This window comes from Vicugna pacos, chromosome 17 (assembly GCF_048564905.1).
Source record: "Vicugna pacos chromosome 17, VicPac4, whole genome shotgun sequence".
Classification (NCBI taxonomy): domain Eukaryota; kingdom Metazoa; phylum Chordata; class Mammalia; order Artiodactyla; family Camelidae; genus Vicugna; species Vicugna pacos.
This window is the reverse complement of record NC_133003.1, coordinates 40139079-40158763: the sequence shown is the minus strand read 5'-3', so window position 1 is coordinate 40158763 and position 19685 is coordinate 40139079. Positions and strand designations below refer to the sequence as shown.

At 42.6% G+C, this 19685-nt stretch overlaps 2 protein-coding genes across 2 annotated transcripts in view; one reads left to right on the top strand and one right to left on the bottom strand.

The window, feature by feature from the left end:
• The window catches only part of GXYLT2 (glucoside xylosyltransferase 2), a 72182-nt gene extending 64238 nt beyond the window's left edge, over nucleotides 1-7944 (bottom strand). Inside the window, exon 1 of the mRNA XM_031686302.2 lies at nucleotides 7486-7944. Within this exon, the coding sequence (XP_031542162.2) occupies nucleotides 7486-7760 (275 nt within the window). The 5' untranslated portion in view covers nucleotides 7761-7944. The remainder of the gene's footprint in view (nucleotides 1-7485) is intronic.
• Nucleotides 7945-16590: 8646 nt separating this feature from the next.
• SHQ1 (SHQ1, H/ACA ribonucleoprotein assembly factor) overlaps nucleotides 16591-19685 on the top strand; it is an 88497-nt gene continuing 85402 nt past the window's right edge. Inside the window, exon 1 of the mRNA XM_015236968.3 lies at nucleotides 16591-16849. Coding sequence (XP_015092454.2) covers nucleotides 16707-16849 — 143 coding nt within the window. The 5' untranslated portion in view covers nucleotides 16591-16706. The remainder of the gene's footprint in view (nucleotides 16850-19685) is intronic.

The window sequence follows — 19685 nt, the reverse complement described above, 5'->3', positions numbered from 1 at the left end:
AGCTGGCCTTGGGAACAACCCTAGGGCCTACCCCTACCCCAGCTGCCCTGCATTGCTTCTCATCCCTCCACATAGTCTTGGGTCCAGTTTTCCCCACTTGGCTGAGACATGGCTGCCAATTCCTGAATTTCGTATCTTTTAGCTTCAGCCACTAGAAATAGTTTCTTATACTGTCTCTGATGCCAATTTTTAAAACCCCTAAGAAGTCTCTAACTTGGCTCAGACTTCTTAAATCTATCCCTGAATCATCTGCTGCCTGGGACACAGTCAAGTACACAGAATGGCTGCTCCAGGGTACAACGGACCCTCATTTCCTGTGTGTCCCCTGCAACCATTCCCCTTTCTCTCCAACAGCAGCACTCAGGTTCTGATTTAAAGAACCATCTGGTTCTTTTAAGAGGATTTTGGATGAAAATAACAGAAACCTCAACCCCAGTGAGGATGGAACAGGTGGGCCCCAGATGGGGCAGGTCTCTGGATTTGTTCATCCCAGGACTCAGCAGGTCCTCAAGGTCTCTACTCTACTGCCTGTGGGGATGATTTCAGCCACAGCTGGTTCTCTAAGGATCATGGTGACAACTGGTACTATTTATTTCTCTGTTCCTATCTAGAAGATAAAGTCTTTTGTCCAGTAATGTAAAATAAGTCCTTCCCTTCTGGCTGATTGGGCCAGCTTGGGTCATGTAACACCTGTGGACCAGTAACTGTTGCCAGAGAAACAAAATTATCGAATGTCTTAGACCTGGATATACAAAGTTTACACTATGAAAGGGATAGGACTATCATGGCAGGCTCAGATGGTTTCCTGGAGGTACAGTCCACTGACAAACTGGGGGAAGGGTGAAAGAATAGAGGTTAGGGGCCAGCCACAACATCTATTACATCACCCTCCCCCCAACTCAGTGGTTTGGGTGGTCTTGGCCTCATCCCTAACTCAAGGGGTGGGCCTTTCTGGGTTCATGTCAATTAGCTGATCCCATCCCACCCCTCTATTCCTTCCCACTTCCTCATCCATACTGTAGGCATTAAACTAACCAAGCCAGTGAGATGGGAGAACACCTTTGCTGGGGCTTCTGGCAAATATAAACATTCCCTCTCCAAAAGAAGCAAGGAAAAGAGGCTAGAATGATCTATCTGGTAATGGGTTACAGTTGGAGACATCAGTATAAACCCATGTTTAACTTTACATAGACAGAGATGGTTACATATGGAAATATTTATAGATATGTGTATGTACACAGGTTAGTATACACACGTATATGTTTTGCTCTGTTAGCTGTGAAAGCTAAAAGGAATGACACCCTAGCACCCATAAGCATGCCTTGCTCAAATCTTGGTTTTTAAAATCATATTCCAGTAAGAGAAATCAGGGTTCCTTGAAGAAATGGCCAATTCTAGGACTGGAGCAGGAAATCTACAAGATGAGCCCGGAGCATCTTGTAGTGCCAGAGAGTAAGGAAGTGCTCAGAAAAACAAAGATGAAAATGAAAACCAAAAGCACATTGATGGGGGTATGTCAAAGGAGCACAGCAGCCAACTGAAAGAGCTACTACTGACCACAACTGAACAATTTCAGCAACAAAATAGTCATATTGGATCGTAACTCAAACTATGAAATAAATATCTATGGGTTCATACTGGTTTGTGGCTGAATAAATCAATAAATGGAGGAGAAGAAACATTTCCCATGCAGAAGAATTTCAAATAATTTATACAGAGATACTCCACTTTCGTGGAGGGAGAACAGAACTTTGTAGCCCTTAAGTGTGGGCTGTGCAGTGACTTTCTGCTAATGTGTACAGTAGGTGAGGAGGGGAAAGTTAAGAGTGGAGACACCTGACAAACACTCCCTCAGCCAGGTGACCAAGGCCAACATGAAACCAGTTCAACAGTATGTACATTGGATATAAGGTGATGAAAATAGCACTTTACCCTACAGTTTCCCTCCCAATAACCTATAACACCAGCATCATCAATTAAAATGCCAGACACATTCCAATAGTGGAGCATCTTACAAAATACCTGACCAGCACTCTTCAAAACTCACAAGGTCATCGAAAACGAGGAAAGTCTGAGAAACTGCCAAAGCCTAGAGGAGCTTAAAGAGACATGACAGTTAAATGTAATTTGGTATCATGAACAGAATCCTGGAACAGAAAAAGAGCATTAGATAAAAACTAAGGAAACCTAATAGACTAAATATTAGTAATAATATATCACTATTACTTGATAAGTTATAATAAGTCTATAAGTGTAAGATTTTAAACATAGAGGAAACTGGTTGCAGGGTATATGGAAACTCTCTGCAATATCTACTTTCCAATTTTCCCATAAATTCAAAAGTGTTCTAAAAAGTAAAACCTACTAAAAAGAAAAATACTCCCTCTCTTGTCAGGATGTTACTATTAAAGATCCTCACTATTCTCCCAGAGGGTGTGGGATTGTTCTGAAGATTAGATAACATGCAATTTAATAATATAAGTCTTAGCATAGTGCTGGCATAAGGAGGGTGCTGAATTCATTCATTAGGTCCTTTGACAAATATTTCTTGAGTACCTACTGTGAGATCATCTCTGTTCTAGGGGCCTGCAGTACAATGATTTAAAGAAGACATGAAGTGTGCATGAAGGTGGGAGGAGCAAACACAGTGGAATTTTCATATAATGATGAGTGGTATTAAAAATCCTAGGATAGGCACAGCGAAAAAAAGAATGTGACAATGAATATATGCATGTTCATGTATAACTGAAAAATTGTGCTCTACACTGGAATTTGACACAACATTGTAAAATGACTAAAATGCAGTAAAAAAAAAAGTTTTTAAAAAAATCCTAGGGTAGGGAGGCAGAGGATGATGGGCAGGGTCCTTTCTTCTAGGGCAGCTGGGAAGACCCCCTCTGAGGGGGTCAGAAAACACAGACCTGAAAGAAGTGAGGGAGTTAGCCACACAAGGATGTGAGCGAAGAACATTCCAGCAAGGAGCAAGTAAGCCGTGCTGAGGTAGGAATGAATGTATCTGAAGGCCAGTGTGGCTGAAGCAGAGTGAGGGAAGTGGGGAGAGGGAGGGGACAAGCTCAGAGAGGTAAATGAGTTGAGATCCAGGCAAGGGTTCAAAGGCCACACTAAGAAATTGAGTTTTATACTGTGTGATGGGAAATGAGTCACTGGAACCAGCAAAGTGACTGGATCTCGGCTAAACAGTTAAGATTATTCCAGCAGCTGCACAGAAAATGGACCGTAGAGGGCAATAGAGTAGAAACCCCAAACTAGATAGTCAGGGGCGACAGTGTCCAGGTGCCAAACTAAGGTGTGAAGCCTGGTGGTAACCATGGAAGTGGTGAAATGGTGGGATTGGGGTTATATTTTGAGACAAAACCAGTAGAGTTTACTAACTGAAATGTGGTGAAGGTGAAAGAGGGGTCTCATGGTCCGACCAACAAAAAAGAAAGTGATTAGGGTCAAGACTCATAGTGACAAAATATCACAGATGGTCCCCGAGACCTAGAGATCTTTAATGCGCTCTGGGGCTACCAGCTAATTATAGGATGGTCCCCAGCTTGGCATTCTGCTTTACAACATCGTCCCTCTTTAGTGAGCCCTTTCTTTATTCAGGGAGCTGAGAAGACTTATCTCAGAGACCAAAGGGAACTGCAGGAAGTGCTGTCTCCTGATGAGCAAATAGGCACGCTTCCTCTCACTGGGGCAGCTGGGGAGGCTGCCAAGTGTGTGCTGTGTTTCTGCACTGTCTCCCCTCCTCCCCTCCCCCAAATTCTGGGAGGAAAGCAACTCCATTCACCACTGCACAATGAGTACCTGGCCCAGAATACATGTGCAGTAAACATTTGCTGAATGACTGTGGAAGAAAATGACAGAGGGGCTTAGAGGTAGCCTAAGTCTCCCTTAGAAACCAGATTTTAAGAGAAAACAGCAATACCCAGGCTAACACAGAAGAAAAAGAATAAAGTTCAGGAGAGGATCGACATTGAGTAATCGGTAAGAGTTCTAGGCTAGAGCCAACAAATGAGAAATGGAATAATTTTGCAAGAGACAGCACAAAGGGCTAAGCAATAGTCTTTGTTGGGATTTTGCAGCTAAACTTGATGATCTCATCACAGGACCATCAAACGTCAGAGCTGGAAGAGATCTTAGACAATTTTTGGATTGACTTACTCATTTTTACAGAGCAGGAAATTAAGGTGACATGGCTCAGGACTAGAACCCACTTCTCTAGACTCCAGATGCCAAATTCTTTTTTTATATTATGCTGATTGGGCAGTTATATTAAACTGCCTTTTCTGTATATAGGTTCAAAGAGGAGTTTTCAGAAACAAGCTGGAGAGATAGTCTTCTGAAGTCTAAAGTTGATTCTAATGTAAAATTCTCATTTTAGAATTCAGTTCCATGAAAAACAAATCACATCTCTTGATAAACTTCTCTTATCATTCAAAGAAAATAAGGGAGTCCATTATGGTTCCCTTTTTGACATGGCTGCCAGGAAGCTTAAGCTAAATTTAACACTTAATCCTCATAACAATTGCAGCCTTAGCTTTGGACAAAAGGTACTTATTTCCCCCTACTCTTTATGACTTTTCATTTTTTATAAGTATTTCAATGGCCTTATTGTATATATGTCTTTCACTGTAAGTTGTCTCAAATTTTTTTTGGAAGTCAGCCAGGTGTAAATCACCAATAAACCAAAATAGAAGGAAGATTTCATTTTCTTGTCCACTGGAACCACTACTTACAGTGTGGTGTCCGTTTTCAGATCCCACCCTTGACCTAAAAGCTCAGACTTTACCTCCCAGCTTCATATTTATAGAAAGGGGAGGCCACCACAGGACAGATTGCATACAAATGACTAGTTATAAAATTGGAGGGTCTGCCTGCTAACTAGGCAAGTCCCTGGAAACTTCTCCGAAATGAAAACAAGATGTGGAAGGAGAGTGCCATGTTTTCCTGCGCTGACGTGGCAGGGTTCACTTACAGCAGGACCCTAGGGGAAGCAAGGCAGCCCGGTCTACGGATGGTCAGCAGGTGGTGGTCTGTGTCTCATCCAGCTCCACGCGTCCTGCTGATGACTCCCCACGCCCGAGATAAGAGAGCTTACATAGCCATCATCTCCTCTGGATTTGAGCCACGTCAAGAGATTAAAGCACTCATTTTCTGAAAACATGAGGCTTTCTTTTCCCTCCCTCAAATGAAATTCCTCCTAAACCACAAAAATTTAACCCAGGCAGGATTAGGAAAGCAATAAAGAAGTCCATGCAGAGATCGTCCCCCTGCTCTCTTACTGCCTCAGAATCTTCTGTTGCCATTTCTGTCCAGGTAGCAAAAGAAACATTCATAAGTCCTTGAAAATGTCAACTTCTCCAGAGGATGCTAGACTTTCATGTTTATGCATTTAAGCCTGTGACTTCTGATGGCATTTTTGCTTCTCGCTCTTCCCTGAGTTTGAAAATTTTGTTCTTTATTCTTGGTGTTGGCCATGATTTCCACGATAATCTAAGAGATATGTTCAAAAGAAAAATGGCTCATGGAAATAATCCTTCCCTAAAACATCCATTTGGATTCTGTTCATGATCTCTCCCTAGTCAGAGCCAATTTGTTCAGCTAGAGACAAGAAGATGCTGCCCCAATGTTCCCAACACCTTGAAGAATGAAGACAGTTCAAAAAAAAAAAAAACCCAAAAACTGATGTTTCTTTAGAAGAATTTCAGTAAAAGTATGAAATGCAGGCAAGCCTAGTGTATGACGTCTGCATAGCAGGGAAGGGTTCAACCTGGGACCAGACAGCCTGGATTTGTATCCTTATCTATGAACCTTGGACAAATTGCTAAACCTTGTGTAATATTTTCCTCATCTGTAAAATGGGGATAATATTAGTGCTTATTTAGTACTTATCACAGAGCAGGCTCTCAAAGTTTGGATGTGGCTCAGAAACAATAGGAGGGCTTGTTAAAACACAGATGACTGGCCTCACCCTCCTGATTTCTGATTTGGTAGGGATGAGGAGGGGAGGGGAGGTCTGAGACTCTGCATTTCTAACAAAGCCCCAGGTAATGCTGGTGCTTCTGGTTCAAAGAGCACTTTATGAGACGCACCATCATAGGGTTATGGTGCTAATGGCGTAGTTAATAAATGTAACCTAAGTGTTAACAATGACTATGTTAATGTACTGCCCTTAACACTATGCCTGGTGAAAAGTTAGCTATGATAAATGGCATCCATTATTATTATCTTTAACATTGTCCCACCAACTTACAAATCACAACAAATGTGTTGATAACATCGTAATAGAATCCATTACAAGAAACTTCAGTACATAGGAGGGAAAACCCTATTAAGTTCCTAACAGAAATACCCTTATTTTACAGAGTGAATACATTCATAAGATGTTGTAGATGGTTCTAAATACTTAAAAGCAATTCTATAGATCATTGCCAGGGGGGGTTCCCTAAAACTAGTCCGTACCCAGCTGTACATTTATTACCAGGCAGAAGAGAAACAAACGCTGACACAGCTACTTACTAACGTTTCCTGACTTTTCTCTTACAGTAAAAGCGCCAAACCAGATTTAGTCATTACGGTCAAAAAGAATTCTTCCACTCCTTTCGAGTAATTAAGGAGCTTAGCAAACGTGGACGTTGCAACTGCCAGTTAGAAACATCAACAGCTTCGAAAGAGTAGAGGAAACAGACCAGCTACAAGACAAGCGGATTGTTAAAAAGCTCTCCACAACAAAGGAAATGAACGTAAATCCCTAACCTGCAGGCGTTCCAGCAACCCCAAGGCCAAAGATGAAACACTGACGAAAAGCTGTGGCGGGTTAAGCTTCGAGTACAGAAGGAGGATATCAAACCTCATGTCGAAGCCTAAGATGTTTTCCTTGCGGGACTCTGACCGTACATGAGTCTGAAACAGGGGAAGAAGCAGGGTAACCCCCTTCTGTCTTCCCCGTGCCACGCATCGTTCCTCCCAAGGAGAAAACTTTCTTTTAATAAACTTAGGTCGAGTGCCTCTTCTGTTCTAAGCACAGGGCCATTCGAGGTTCGATGAGAGACAGCCACTCCTGGGTAAACATCTAACTTTTCCAACTCAATCATATCTAAGTTTTTGGTAAAAAAAAAAAAATCTCCAGTGAAACATGAGAATTAGATAAAGCATCGTGATGGCTTTTGAGAAATTAAACAAAGGGCGCATGTTTGCAAGAATGCAAAAACACGCTTTGCCCTGACAGTTAAAAACGTACTATGCAAACACTTCGCCTGACACTTCTCTTTCAAAGAGGTGTGTGATAATCAGCACCGCGCTGTTAAGAGGACTCCAAGAAGTCAGTTCATTTCTAGCAGGGTAAGAAATAGAAGTGGGCAGCTCGTGGGTGAACCTGGAGTTTGTCCCTCCAGCCCAAAGCCTCCTGGACTTGACACGGGCGGAGGGAGGGAGACCCGGGTCCGCAGACGGGATTCTGAAGCCGCCACGACTCACCTTGACAACTTCTTCAGGCTCGCGGCGCCCCGACGCCCGGCTCTGGGGCGCGGACGCGGGGGCCGGCGCCGACGAGCACCCTGGCCGGCCCCCGGGAGGGCGCCGGGGCCGGGGAGGCGCGCGGGGGCCGGCGCTGGGCGGCGCGGCGGGGCAGACGCGGGGCGCGCGAGTGGCGCGGGGGGTGCGGCGCGGCCGGCGCGCAGGGACAGCAGCACGAGCAGCAGCCCGGCCAGCGCGAGCAGGAGCAGCACCGCCGCCTTGTTGCGGAGCTTCATGGTGCGGCGCGGCGGCAGCGGCCCCCGGGCGCCACGGCCCCTCTGCGCATCGCGGCGCGCCGAGCGGCGGCGGCGGCGGCGGGGAGAGGGCAGCGGCGCGCGGCGGCCGCCTCCTCCGCCCGCCCGCGGGGGACTGGGGTCCGCGCGGCCGACGGGCGGGCAACCGAGGAGGAAGAGAGGGAGGGAGGGGGAGGCGTGAGCGGGGCCTGAGGAGGAGCAGACCGCGCCTACCGTACTGTGTGTAGTAGCCGCCCGTCTGCCCACCCGCCAGCCGCCAGGCGCTCCAGCCTCAAAACCTCTAATTCATGCATGCATGCATTCATTCATTCCTTTATTCATTCATTCATTCTCCCCCACTCCTTTCCATTCCCTAGTTTATTTCCTCAATTCAGTCTTTGATTCACTTAGGGTCCCATTCCATCCCCTCTTCATCAGCTTCCCTCATTATTCCTTGCCATGTCCCCATCATTTATTTTTATCCATCTATTCACGCACTCACGCACCTATCCATACATCCAATCAGTCAGGGACATCTCCACCTCGTTTGCCCCGTGCAGGGCCTAGCACTTGGTGATATCTGTAGGATAACGTCACTCCAGATCCATGTAGTCTAAACAAGTTAAAGTGAACATTAGAGTCCAGGTTTGAAATCTGACTCTGCCACTCACAGGCTAGGTGGTCCTGAGCAAGTTGAGCAACTTTCTTCTGCCTTCAGTTAGCAAACTGTGATTATATTGCTGCTCTCCACAGAGGCGGTTTGTGAGCATTACATTAAACAAAGCATTCAAAGAAACTAGCATGGTGCCTGGTTCACAATTGGTGCCCAATAAAAGCTCTGTCATAATAGGACAATAAAACATAGCTTGTCATATATATGGTAAATGCACATTTTTTTTCTTTCTGACATAGATTTGAGATAGAATAATAACTTCACCAGCCAGTGTAGAAATAGATTCTCCTGAGACTTTAACAGCCACAATCATCAGATCAAGGTTCCAGAATTTCCCAAGTATTCTTCCAGAGCATCCTCTTATCTGAAGCATAAGGACACCTCCTCTTATTATTCACCATGAACTGGCAGTGGCATTCTATTGACTCTCTTTTGAGCATAGCCACGAAACAAAGAACACCAGTTATGACAATGTTTCTGATTTTCTGCAAGATTCCATGTTGCCGTATAAATCATCTAAAATTCCAAATTGTTCTCATATTAGCATTACGTTCTAATTCTTAGCATTACATATTTAAAGTTCTAAGAATGAGAATATTTAAATGCCATGAACCTTTCACCAAGCAGGCACCTAGGAACTGTCAGGGTGCAGGCTCAAGTGTAATGGCAGGTGCTGTAGGTGGGCTAGCACACACACACAAAAAATCTATTAATTCTCACTGAGGGCGAGGTACTGTCCCACTAGGATGCACTTGGAATTGTGGGAAGGATGTTTGGGTTGTGACAATAACTGGCAGGTTCTGCTGGCGTCTGCTAGACCTCCTACAATGCTCTGGACACTCCAGCACTGCAAAGATTTGTCCTGGACCAACTGCCAACTTGGGGGCCTGGTGGAGAAACACTGGCTAAGGCCTGATATTCTGACCTTCCAAGTTTAGAAATGGCCATTATTATGCTGTTATGTGGCCCAGTTAAGCAAGAATTCCCAAACTCTGTCTTGCCACCTCCCCTCTTCCTCAAGGAGACACATGCAACAAGGATAAAATAAGGTACACTAACACTTGATTAGTAGCCAGGGTTTTGACCTCAAACACCAAAGGGTAACTTGGGACAGCTAGGTTTGACTCAACAGAGGACTCTGTGTTCTTAAACTTTGCTGAAGCAAAGGAAAGGCCTGATTTACCTCTTTCCCCTGAGTCCAAACTCATGTTTTGGTTACTACTGTGGTATCTAACATCATGGAAAAAGGGTTCCAGATACCATATTCATGATTCACCCAATTTCTCACTTGGGTGTCTAATATACCAAATTCTGGCTTATGTGTCCCCTACCCCAGAAATCTATTTCTCCCCCTGGAATTTTGACACATCTAGATACTCAGTTGCTCAAGCCAGAAATCAGGTAGAAGCTATCCTCAGTTTCCGTTTCCTTCACTTCATCTGTTAGTTATCTACGGTTGCATAACAAACTACCCCCAAATTTGGTGGTTTAAGATAATACATACAGAGTCTCATGCTTCCTCTGAGTCAAGAATCCAGCACAGTTTAGCTGGATCCTCTGTTTCACAGGCTCACAAAAGGCTGTAATCAAAGTGTTGGCCCACATCTGGTGGTCTCATCTGAAGATTCAACTGGTGGAGGGTCTGGTTCTAAGCTCACTCACATGCTTGTTAGAAGGACTGGTTTCTTTCAGGTCATTGGACTGAGGGTTTCTGGTCTTTGCTGACTTTTGGCCAGAGGCTGCCCTCCATGCTTGCCAGGTGGCCCACTCTAATCAGGATAAGCACATCAGAAGAGCCAGAGAGAGAATGCTATCTGGACAGAAGTGACAGTTTTCTCCAAAGGAAAGAATCTGGCTTTAAACACCATAATATCTGCCCAGATATTTAGGGCGTACATATCATGGTATTTTTGATGCCAAAGGAGAAAGCTTATCTAGATTTAGACATGGAATGGTGATTCTATTTCTTTAACCAATTGGGGGCTCCTGGAGATAAGAAACTTAAGTCTTAGCCTCGAGTATTAACTTTTGCCACCCACCTGCTATGTGACCATCCCCAAATCACTCCATTTCTCTGGGTTTTAATTTCTTTATCTTTAAAGAAAAAGTTGGTTGTACTAGATGGTTTTTATAATCCTGTTCAGCTGCAGAATTCTTTCCCTTGGCATTCATCACGCTCACCAGTTTGCCCTAGACTCTTTTCCAATCCCACTGCTTGTTGTTTTATTTCTTGTATCTTCCATATCAGATAAGGTAAACTGGTTTCACTCCACTTATCTGTACTTTTTTTCCTGTGAGCCTTTGCTCAGGCCCCAGACTTAACAGAGATGAGATTTTTCTAATTGTTCCAACCCTCCCCGACCATCATTTCTCTATCTTTGGATCTCTCTGACTTAATTCCTACACTCTATTGCCTTTCACTGCTATTCCATTTATCCATTACTGCATTTCAACCCCCTACTCCCAAATTTTATTTCAACTTTAGAGAGAAGTACTTATAATGAGTTTACAATACACATAATCAACAGAAATTGTTTCAAATTGCAAAGGGACCTATTTTTCTCCTCCTTAGACCTCATAGTTTTGTTGAGTATTTTCTCTTCTGAGTGGCTGCAAAAATCAAAAGGCATTCAGGAAGATAGAATCTTGACAATAGTTTTAAAAAAAATACAGGCAAAATCATGGCTTTAAGCCCCCTTGGTTTAGAAATGCCCAGAAATGACACTGCAGAAAAATTAGGAGGCTGTAGAGTTAATTTTGGGCATTTCAGTATTGGAAGCAAGACAGGTATTCTAGTCTATTTAGAAGGGTAGACCTGTAGCATGGATGGCATCTTAGACTGGGGCTCCTGGAAACAGACTCTAAGAAGGACTATTGAGTGCAGATGGTTTTGTGGGGGGGATGCTCTTGGGAGATACACCCCCCAAGAGGAAATGGCACTGGCACCCAAAGCCTCCACCAGTTCTACAGGGAGCTCTGGAGCCGGGATGGTTTGCAGAGTTGTCCTATCTGAGGCAGGGAGGTGGGGCTTTGTAACCTGCATTAACCATCTAGTATGAACTCTTCTGGATTGGCTTTATTTTCTTTTGACACGTAGAAGTTCTTAGGTAACTCCCTTATCTGAGTGGTTTTATCACTTGGAAAGGTAGAAGGTATCTGGTTTTGGGATTTTTTTTAACTTTTCACTATTTTTTAAAATTGAAGTATAGTTGATTCATAATGCTGTGTTAGTTTCTGGTGTACAGCAAAGTGAGGTGAACGTGATAACCACTACACTACGGAAACAACCTTGGTGTACAGCTAAGTGATTCAGATATAGATATGTGTGTGTGTGTGTGTGTGTGTGTGTATGTGTGTGTGTGTATTCTTTTTCAGACTTTGTTCCATTATAGGTTATTATAAGACATTGAATAGAGTTCCCTGTGCTATATGGTAGGTCCTTTTTGTTTAATCTGTTTTATATATAGTAATGTGAATTAAAAAAAAGATTATTTATGTTAAGGATAATCAGATTATAAGAACTTTAAAAAAAGTAACATAAAAACTTGTCATGTATTCGCCTTGGATGTTGTAGATACTTTTCTCCAGCAGTTTTGCAGGAGCATAAGGAATGTTAAGAGGTTCCTTAAAATGTGTATAGAGTTTAGGTGCCCTAGACCTACTCCCTAGAAGCAGAGCCTGAGACAAGGATTTGGATGCATGTGATTTATTGTGGGGTGTTACTAAGCAGAAACCTGTAAAGGAGGAAGTGAAGGACAGGGAAAGGGGAAAAGCTGAGTGCGGATGTGGGCTCAGGGAAAATCTACTCTTGACCTGATCCCTTAAGGAACTTTGGAGCATAAGCCACACTGGAGTCATCTGCCCCTTTAAGGCAGTCTTCTGTAACCCATACCAGTCCTCATGGTTGTGGGCCTGGGGTGGGTGAATGTGGTGGTGGTAGTGATTACTTCCTGGAGACTCCCATCAATCTAGAGCAGTCATTTTTAACTGTGGGCAATTTTGTCCCCTAGGAGACATTTGGCAAAGTCTGGAGATATTTGTGGTTGTTACAATAGCAGGGCTGGTACTGGCGTTGAGAAATAAGAGGCCATGGATGCTGTTAAACATCTTACGATGCACAAGACGGCTTCCTGCAACAAAGAATCTGGCCCCAAAATACCTGAGGTAGAGAAACCCTGGATTAGGTCAAGTCTTTGGAGAAGAGGTCATCCAGAACTTTTGCTGCCAGTGACAGATGGGCTCCCTGGTTCCATAAAGAGTGTCTGGGCAGGGCATCCAAACAGTGCCTCTCATGGATGTCTTTTAGGTGTATGGCATTAAACAGTGAAGGAAGTTCAAAATGCTGTTTGGTTAGCATTCCCTTGTGATGTGCATTTCATCTACTGGGATGGGACTAGCATCTTGAAATATATGTTGCTAAGCCCTTAGCTATACACTGCACAAAAATGTCCCAAACACACACACACACAAACACACACACACACAAAACTCACTGGGATCAGCTATAGCTGGTTTAGATTTCCTCACTGAACTTGTATAAAACTGAGACTAAATCTTACCTGAAATACCCATTAGTATGTTGTATTACTGCTAAAGCTGTGCTCATTTTGAATGGGCTGAAGGATTGGTATATTGATTGAAAAAAACAGTTGTACTTAACTCTAAAGGGGTTTTCAAAACATTAGAGACATCACCAGTGTCAGACTGCTCTGTATGCATCCTGTTGGGACCATCCCTTAAACCTCTTTTACAATCTAGTATTTATCTGTAGGTTATCCAAGCCCTCTTAGAATCAGTTTATAACTTAGATTTGCAAAACTCAGGCTATCTAGTCCCATTGTATATAAAAGGATTTTTTTTAAACTTAAAAATGTGTTATCTAGTTTGTATTCTAACTTTTGTATTTTTATTCTAATTTCCTGATCTACGCTTATGATTCTACCATTGGTTTCATATTGTTCCTCTCTTGAAACGAATCTCACCTTGTTCACTTTCTAAGAGTTAACAATATTAACGCTGACAAATAAGAAAGGTACAATTATGATATAATATTCTTGACCAAAAAGTAGTCAAAATAAATATTATAATGCTATGTTAGGTGAAAAAAGTGAAAATATAGAGTATGATACCATTTTTGTTTAAAATCTTTCTGTACTTTTATGAATAGACTGAGTCTGAAAAGATGTGTACCAACATAATAACAGTAGTTAAGGTACAGTTTTCAGGTTCTGTGTAAGATCCCACCATCTCCCCCAAATGGCTCAGAGAATGAACTATAGTTATAAACAGCTTATTCAGGAAGCTATTTCCAATATAGGTTAAAACTGTTCTGACATAGCATTGTCTTACTTGCCTATACGCCTGCCACCTTCTGGAAACAAGGGGCACTTCACCATTAAAAGACTTCAAACAGTAGAACTTTGTAATATGGCTGAAATTGAAATTGTTTATAGAAAAATTTTTTAAACATAACATTTAATTTTGAAACTTGTGGATCAAAATCAAGACCCAAAGAGGGAATAATTTAATATAATTGGAGATGCCACATTATACACTTTTTCTCTATAAATTGGCCACAGAAAACAACTATTTTTAAAATAGTGCAAAGCCATCCAAAAGTAAACCTTAAAGAGGGTATAGCTCAGGGGTAGAGCATTTGACTACAAAAGTAAACCTTAAGGAAATGAAAGAACAAACAAAATACAACAACTTTTAATGCTCACAAATGATGAAAAATTTCAGTCCTGCTTGTTTTCCCTCTAAAGCAGAGTTAACAGGAAATGTTGAAGTAGGGTCTTTATTTTCAAGCAACAGGAACTCAGTTAGATCTCTAAATCAACATTGGTATGTTTAAAAAAGCACCCAAGAAAAATAATAAAATAATGTTGCAGATTTACATTTATAGTGTGATAATGTCTCCATGCACGTACAAACATAAAGTAACAGGGTACCTAGAAATGCATATAGAAATATAAAGTCTGCAAGAGTGGCTAGAGGGATTGCCTTTGGGGAGGCAGGAGAAAGGACCGAAGTTGGACAACAGTCAAGGGAAATTTATTTGTAATATTTTGTCTTTTAAAAAGGAGAAAGAGCTTTTAACTTGTGTAATTTACCACTAATTAGAAATACAAAAATAAAGTGAACTATGTCATGCAAATAAAATAACAACAGATCCCTGTTATATAGTTGCATCTATCAGGATTTTGTGATACAGCAAATGCAGTATATATTTCCTATAAATAAATAAATAACAGTGGAAATGTACTATATAGTCTGTTTATCTGTATTGTAATCGTGTGTCTGTGTTGCCAAAGAATATCCAGGAAGTGCACAGCTCTACTTTGTAAAGTGTTTTCAAATAGAGTTTTCTCATGCATAGTTTCAGTCTTAGTTAGTTCCTTGGCATTAATAATTTAAAAATATTAATGCTTGTGACATACAGGAATGAGGTCCCATAGTAGATATAAGGAGTATTTTCAGGGAAGCTAATCTGGAATAAGGCCTATCTCAAGGGACCTTTTGAGGGCTTTACTAATTCCAAGTTTATATCAATTCATTTTCAATATTATTTGTAAGGCTTAATGTAGTCTAAGGCAGGGATGTGGTAACAATGTGAAATGAGGTGGGCAGGTGGTCAGCTCTGTAGTATTTTATAGCTTAGGCTCAAGAATCAGACTCACCTGGGTTTCAATTCCCATGGCACCACTCAGTAGCTGTGTAATCCTGTGCAAACCACGGGGATATATAATGCTTAGTTCATAGAGCTGTCAGAATGGGACAATGAAATCATTATAAAGGATACGGTGCAGAGGATACTGAGTATTCAATCAATTCAATTAATCCCTCTGCTACCCAAGGAATGGATGAATTCGTAAAGAGTACTTGTTAAATTATTTTACACATAATCTCTTATTTTGTTGTTATCAAAACTCCCAGATTTAAGCAGAGTGATTTTTATTTTTATTTTTAAATTTTATTTACTCCTGTTAATATGTTTTCCTGAGTCCTAACTAATTTTCAAGACTCAGAAAAAATTGGGGGTTGAAAAGGCTTTTGACGTTATCTGGCTCACTGTCCCCAGAGATGACTTTCACCTGTCTTCCACTGATATTTAAAACCATTTAAATACATTTCCTGAACTACTTTAGTTACTGGTGGAATAACAGGAAATGAAATGAGAGGCAAGGCCACGGGAATACTCGGGGGAAGAGGGAACTAGTGGGAGAGACATTGGAAGAATATGACCAGCACACACTAAAAAGGGGAAATACAAGGAAGAGAAGGAAAAAGGACAGAAAAGAGGACCTCGAAAAAGTGTAAGGAGAAAAGCGGGAAAAAGCAAGAGGGGAAAGTACAGAGGCACTGCAATTCGTCAGTGCTGGTACTAACAGGGTTTAAGAGTCAGACGTGCTGGGGTCTGGTAATTGTGAAATGCATGACTATGAGACATATTGCTTAACCTCCGTAAGTTGTGTTCTTCGGAGTTCGTAGGGTAGACTAAATAAGTGAGATGGACGCTCTCTGAACGAGAAAACTATTTAAATAAGGAACTAGGAAGAGGAGAAAAGTGGCAGAAAAAGATAGAGGCAGAGGCATGCGGAGGCGGGGAGGGAGGAGAGAGAAACAGAGAAATACTGAGAGGGAGAAAGGGGAATTGTTGACAAAGCAAGTGAGAGCTAAGGAAAACCACAGTAACGATGCTTCTGTGGCTACTGCGGTGACTGCTCTAACACACCGGGCATTGACAACTTGCCAGCTACGTTGTTACGTACGTTGTACATAATTTCATGCTATCCTCACATCACCTCTGTGCCGCTAGGTTCTATTCTCATTTTATAGAAGAGCTATCTGAAGCTTGGAGAGGTTTTCTAAGTTTTCCAAGGTCTTACAGCTGGGAATTGGCGAGACAGGATTCAAACGCAGGTCTCACTGCCTGCAAAGCCAAAGCTGTTAAAATCATCCGTAAGAACCTCCAAAGAGGCTTGGTGGGTCTAAGGCGAACTCCTGTCGGAGTTCTTCCAAGTTATGCCCTGGGTTCAGTTTCTACTCACAAAGCCTTACTCACCAGGTCCACCTCCCGACTAACCGAGTCCCGTCTCCATGGAGATCGGCGTGGGGCGGGACTTCCTCTCTCACGCACGAACACTTCCGTCTCGCGCCGGAAGCGCCGTACCTAGCAGATCTGGTAGTTCAGCGTGCGGACTTGGAGAGTTTGAGTGGCGGGACCGTGGCGGCTGCGAGAGTGGGCAGTTTGGGCACCCGAGTCTGGTGCGGCGATGCTGACCCCGGCGTTCGACCTCAGCCAGGACTCCAACTTCCTGACTGTCGCTATCCGCGTGCCCTACGCCCGGGTCTCTGAGTTCGACGTCTACTTCGAGGGGGTCGACTTCAAGTTCTACGCCAAGCCGTACTTTCTCAGGCGAGTTCTGGGTGTCTGGCCCTGGGAAGAGCGTGTTTTGGGGATTCATTCATTCCTTCACTCATTGGATAATTGCCTATGGAGGGAGGCTGAAAGGACAAGGGAGCACTTCTCGGCGTCACTACTGCCTTTTTCTGAGGTCTCCGCAGCAGGTGCCAAGGAAGCGAACCGTTCGAGGCGTCTGCTCTGGATGCTGCGGAAGTTCATTCCCTTCTTGAACATTCTTACAGCCCCCCGCCCCATGAAAGAGATTTCGGAGCCACTTTAAAACGTGGAGTTTGGGACCATATCACCTTACAGTGTCTGTCCTGTCTCCCTAGTTTTTGCCTCCTTTTCACTTTTCTTTTCGCTCTGTGGTAGTTCTTGCCCTGGGACAGCGCCTTCTGACTTCCTACCTGACCGGTCCGTCTGATTTTTCTCAGTCCACGTTCTGTTTCCAGACCCCTTGTCTGACTGCTCCCTGCTATCTGAAATTTTTGCCCTCCTTGGCTCCGTTGACGCCAGAGTAGTCTCGTTCTCCTACCTCCTCGTTGTCTGCTCCTTCTCTATTTATTTAATTTTGCCCCTTCTTTGTGGTTGTCGTCCACCAAGCCTCAGTGAGGGGCCTTCACCAGCTGTCAGTTTGCATTTTTCTCCTTGCAGAACCATAACAGCAGTGGTAACAGCTAATACTTAGTACCCCCTTCTGGATGGCGCGCGAGCAGTGGGTTTCAGTGGAGGGGGGGGGGAGTTAAGTGCTTCTGCGCATTATCACATTCTGCCTGCACAGCAATCCTTGGAGACAGGCATTATTATTAGCCCCATTTTACTAAAGACACTACCAGATTTTTCTTCCTCAACATTGTCAATACCTTGTTCTCTCTTTTCTGCAGAGGGAAAATCCATTCTCATCTTTCTCATTCAAGTGTGGTTCTAGCCTGTCTTCCCTGCCCAAGTACTTTCAGAATACAGACATTCCTCTTGAGTCAAGCTGGTTCCTTTGCAGTTTTACTCAGATATCCATTGGGCTTTAACTTAATCCACCTGCTTGAATATCTAAACAGCCCTCTTCACTCATTCACTTCTTTGCTTGATTTATCAAGCTAATGTTATGTTCCAGGTTCTGTTTTCAGTATTGGGGATGTACTAGTGTCTTTTGTAGTTTACGGTCTAAGGGGAAGAGAAAAACAATAAATGAACAAGTAAGCATGTAACTACGAATTGTGGTAATTTCCCTGAAGGAAAATAAAGTGCCCTAATAGAGAGTAAATGGGAGCCTGGGTTTATAAAAAGTGGCTAGGGAAAGCCTTTCTGAAGAGGTGATATTTAAGCCAAAACATGAAGAATAGGAAGATGATGATGGTGTTAGCAAATATTTATTGAAGTTTTACTCCAGGTTAGTGCTTTATGTGAATTATATCATGTGATTTTAGGATAGTCCTGTAAAGTAGGCTCTGTTGTTTACCTGTGTTAGAAATGAGGGATCGGCGGCTCAGAGAAAAGATCTTAAATGAGATAGGATCGTAAAATAAAGCAAATACAGTAAAATAAAAATTTGAGAATAAAAGCCACTTGCTTAAGTTTGGGAGTTTTAATGAAAACAAAATAAGAGGCTATGTGTGAAGCAATGTAAAGAATACTCTATACAAATTCATCCATTCCTTGGGCAGCAGAGGCTTGGGAGTTGGGCACATGTGGGTCTCAGCACACTTAAAATTCTGTGACTTTTGGCACATTATTCAGTCTCAGCTTCCTAATCTGTAAAATGGGACTAATACTAGTGCTCTTGAAGAGTTGATGTGAAAATTGAGATAATGCCTGTGTAGTCCTTACTACCATGCCTGGTAATTAACTATGTGTTCAATAAATAGTAGGTATTATTATTTATTAATGGGACCTACTGTTGCAGTTAACCTGTTGCCAAATAATTGATCAAACCCAATGATGTAAAACAATCATTTAACTCCCTCTCCTGGTTTTTCTGCATTAAGAATTTGGTAAGAGCTTGTTTGGGCTGTCCTGGCTTGAGGTCTTCAATTTAGTTGTAGTCACATGGTAGCTGGACCTGGGACAGGAAGGGCCAAAGTAGCTGGTGACTGATAAGATAGGCAGAGGAGGGAATCTCTTTTCTTGTAGTCTCAGGACCTCCCTATGTGATATCTTTTCATGGTCTGGTTTGTGATTCCTTCATGGAGCTGGACCACTACTGTAATAGCTGGAAGTTTAAGTGCACATGTTCCAGGGAGCAAGGCAGAATCCGTATCACCTGTAATAACCTAACCTCCGAAATTACACTGTCACTTCTGCTATATTGCATTGGTTAAAACAGTTCCAGAATCTCACTCAATTTTAAGGGGAGCAGACATAGATTCACTATTGGGAGGAGTGATGTGAGGTGGATCATCTTTGAAAATACAGTTTGCTACAGAATACTAAAGACAAAATGTCACTGCTCTCCTTGAAGAATTGAGAATGTAGCAGGGAAGCTGATCTGTGAACAAATATGATCTCTCCATCATGCATTAGGAATTTAACTCTACACTTACAGAGTTTAGGAGAAGGGAGTTGATAATAATAGCTTACGTTTTCTGGGTGCTTGCCTACTGTACCTGTCACAAGGCATTTGGCATTATTGTTTGTTCCTCACGGTTAAGTCTAGGACAGATTCTGTTATTCCCCCTTTTTATTGATGAGGAATATGAGCCTTGAAGTGAATTAACTTGTACAAAGAAAGTTACAGAACTGTTAAATGGCAGAACTGGGACTCAATTCAGATTCTGATAGTAAAGTCAGTGTTTGTACCCATTATAACTAACCAGTTTATTTGTAACTGAATTCTTACGCTGGGTTTAGAAGG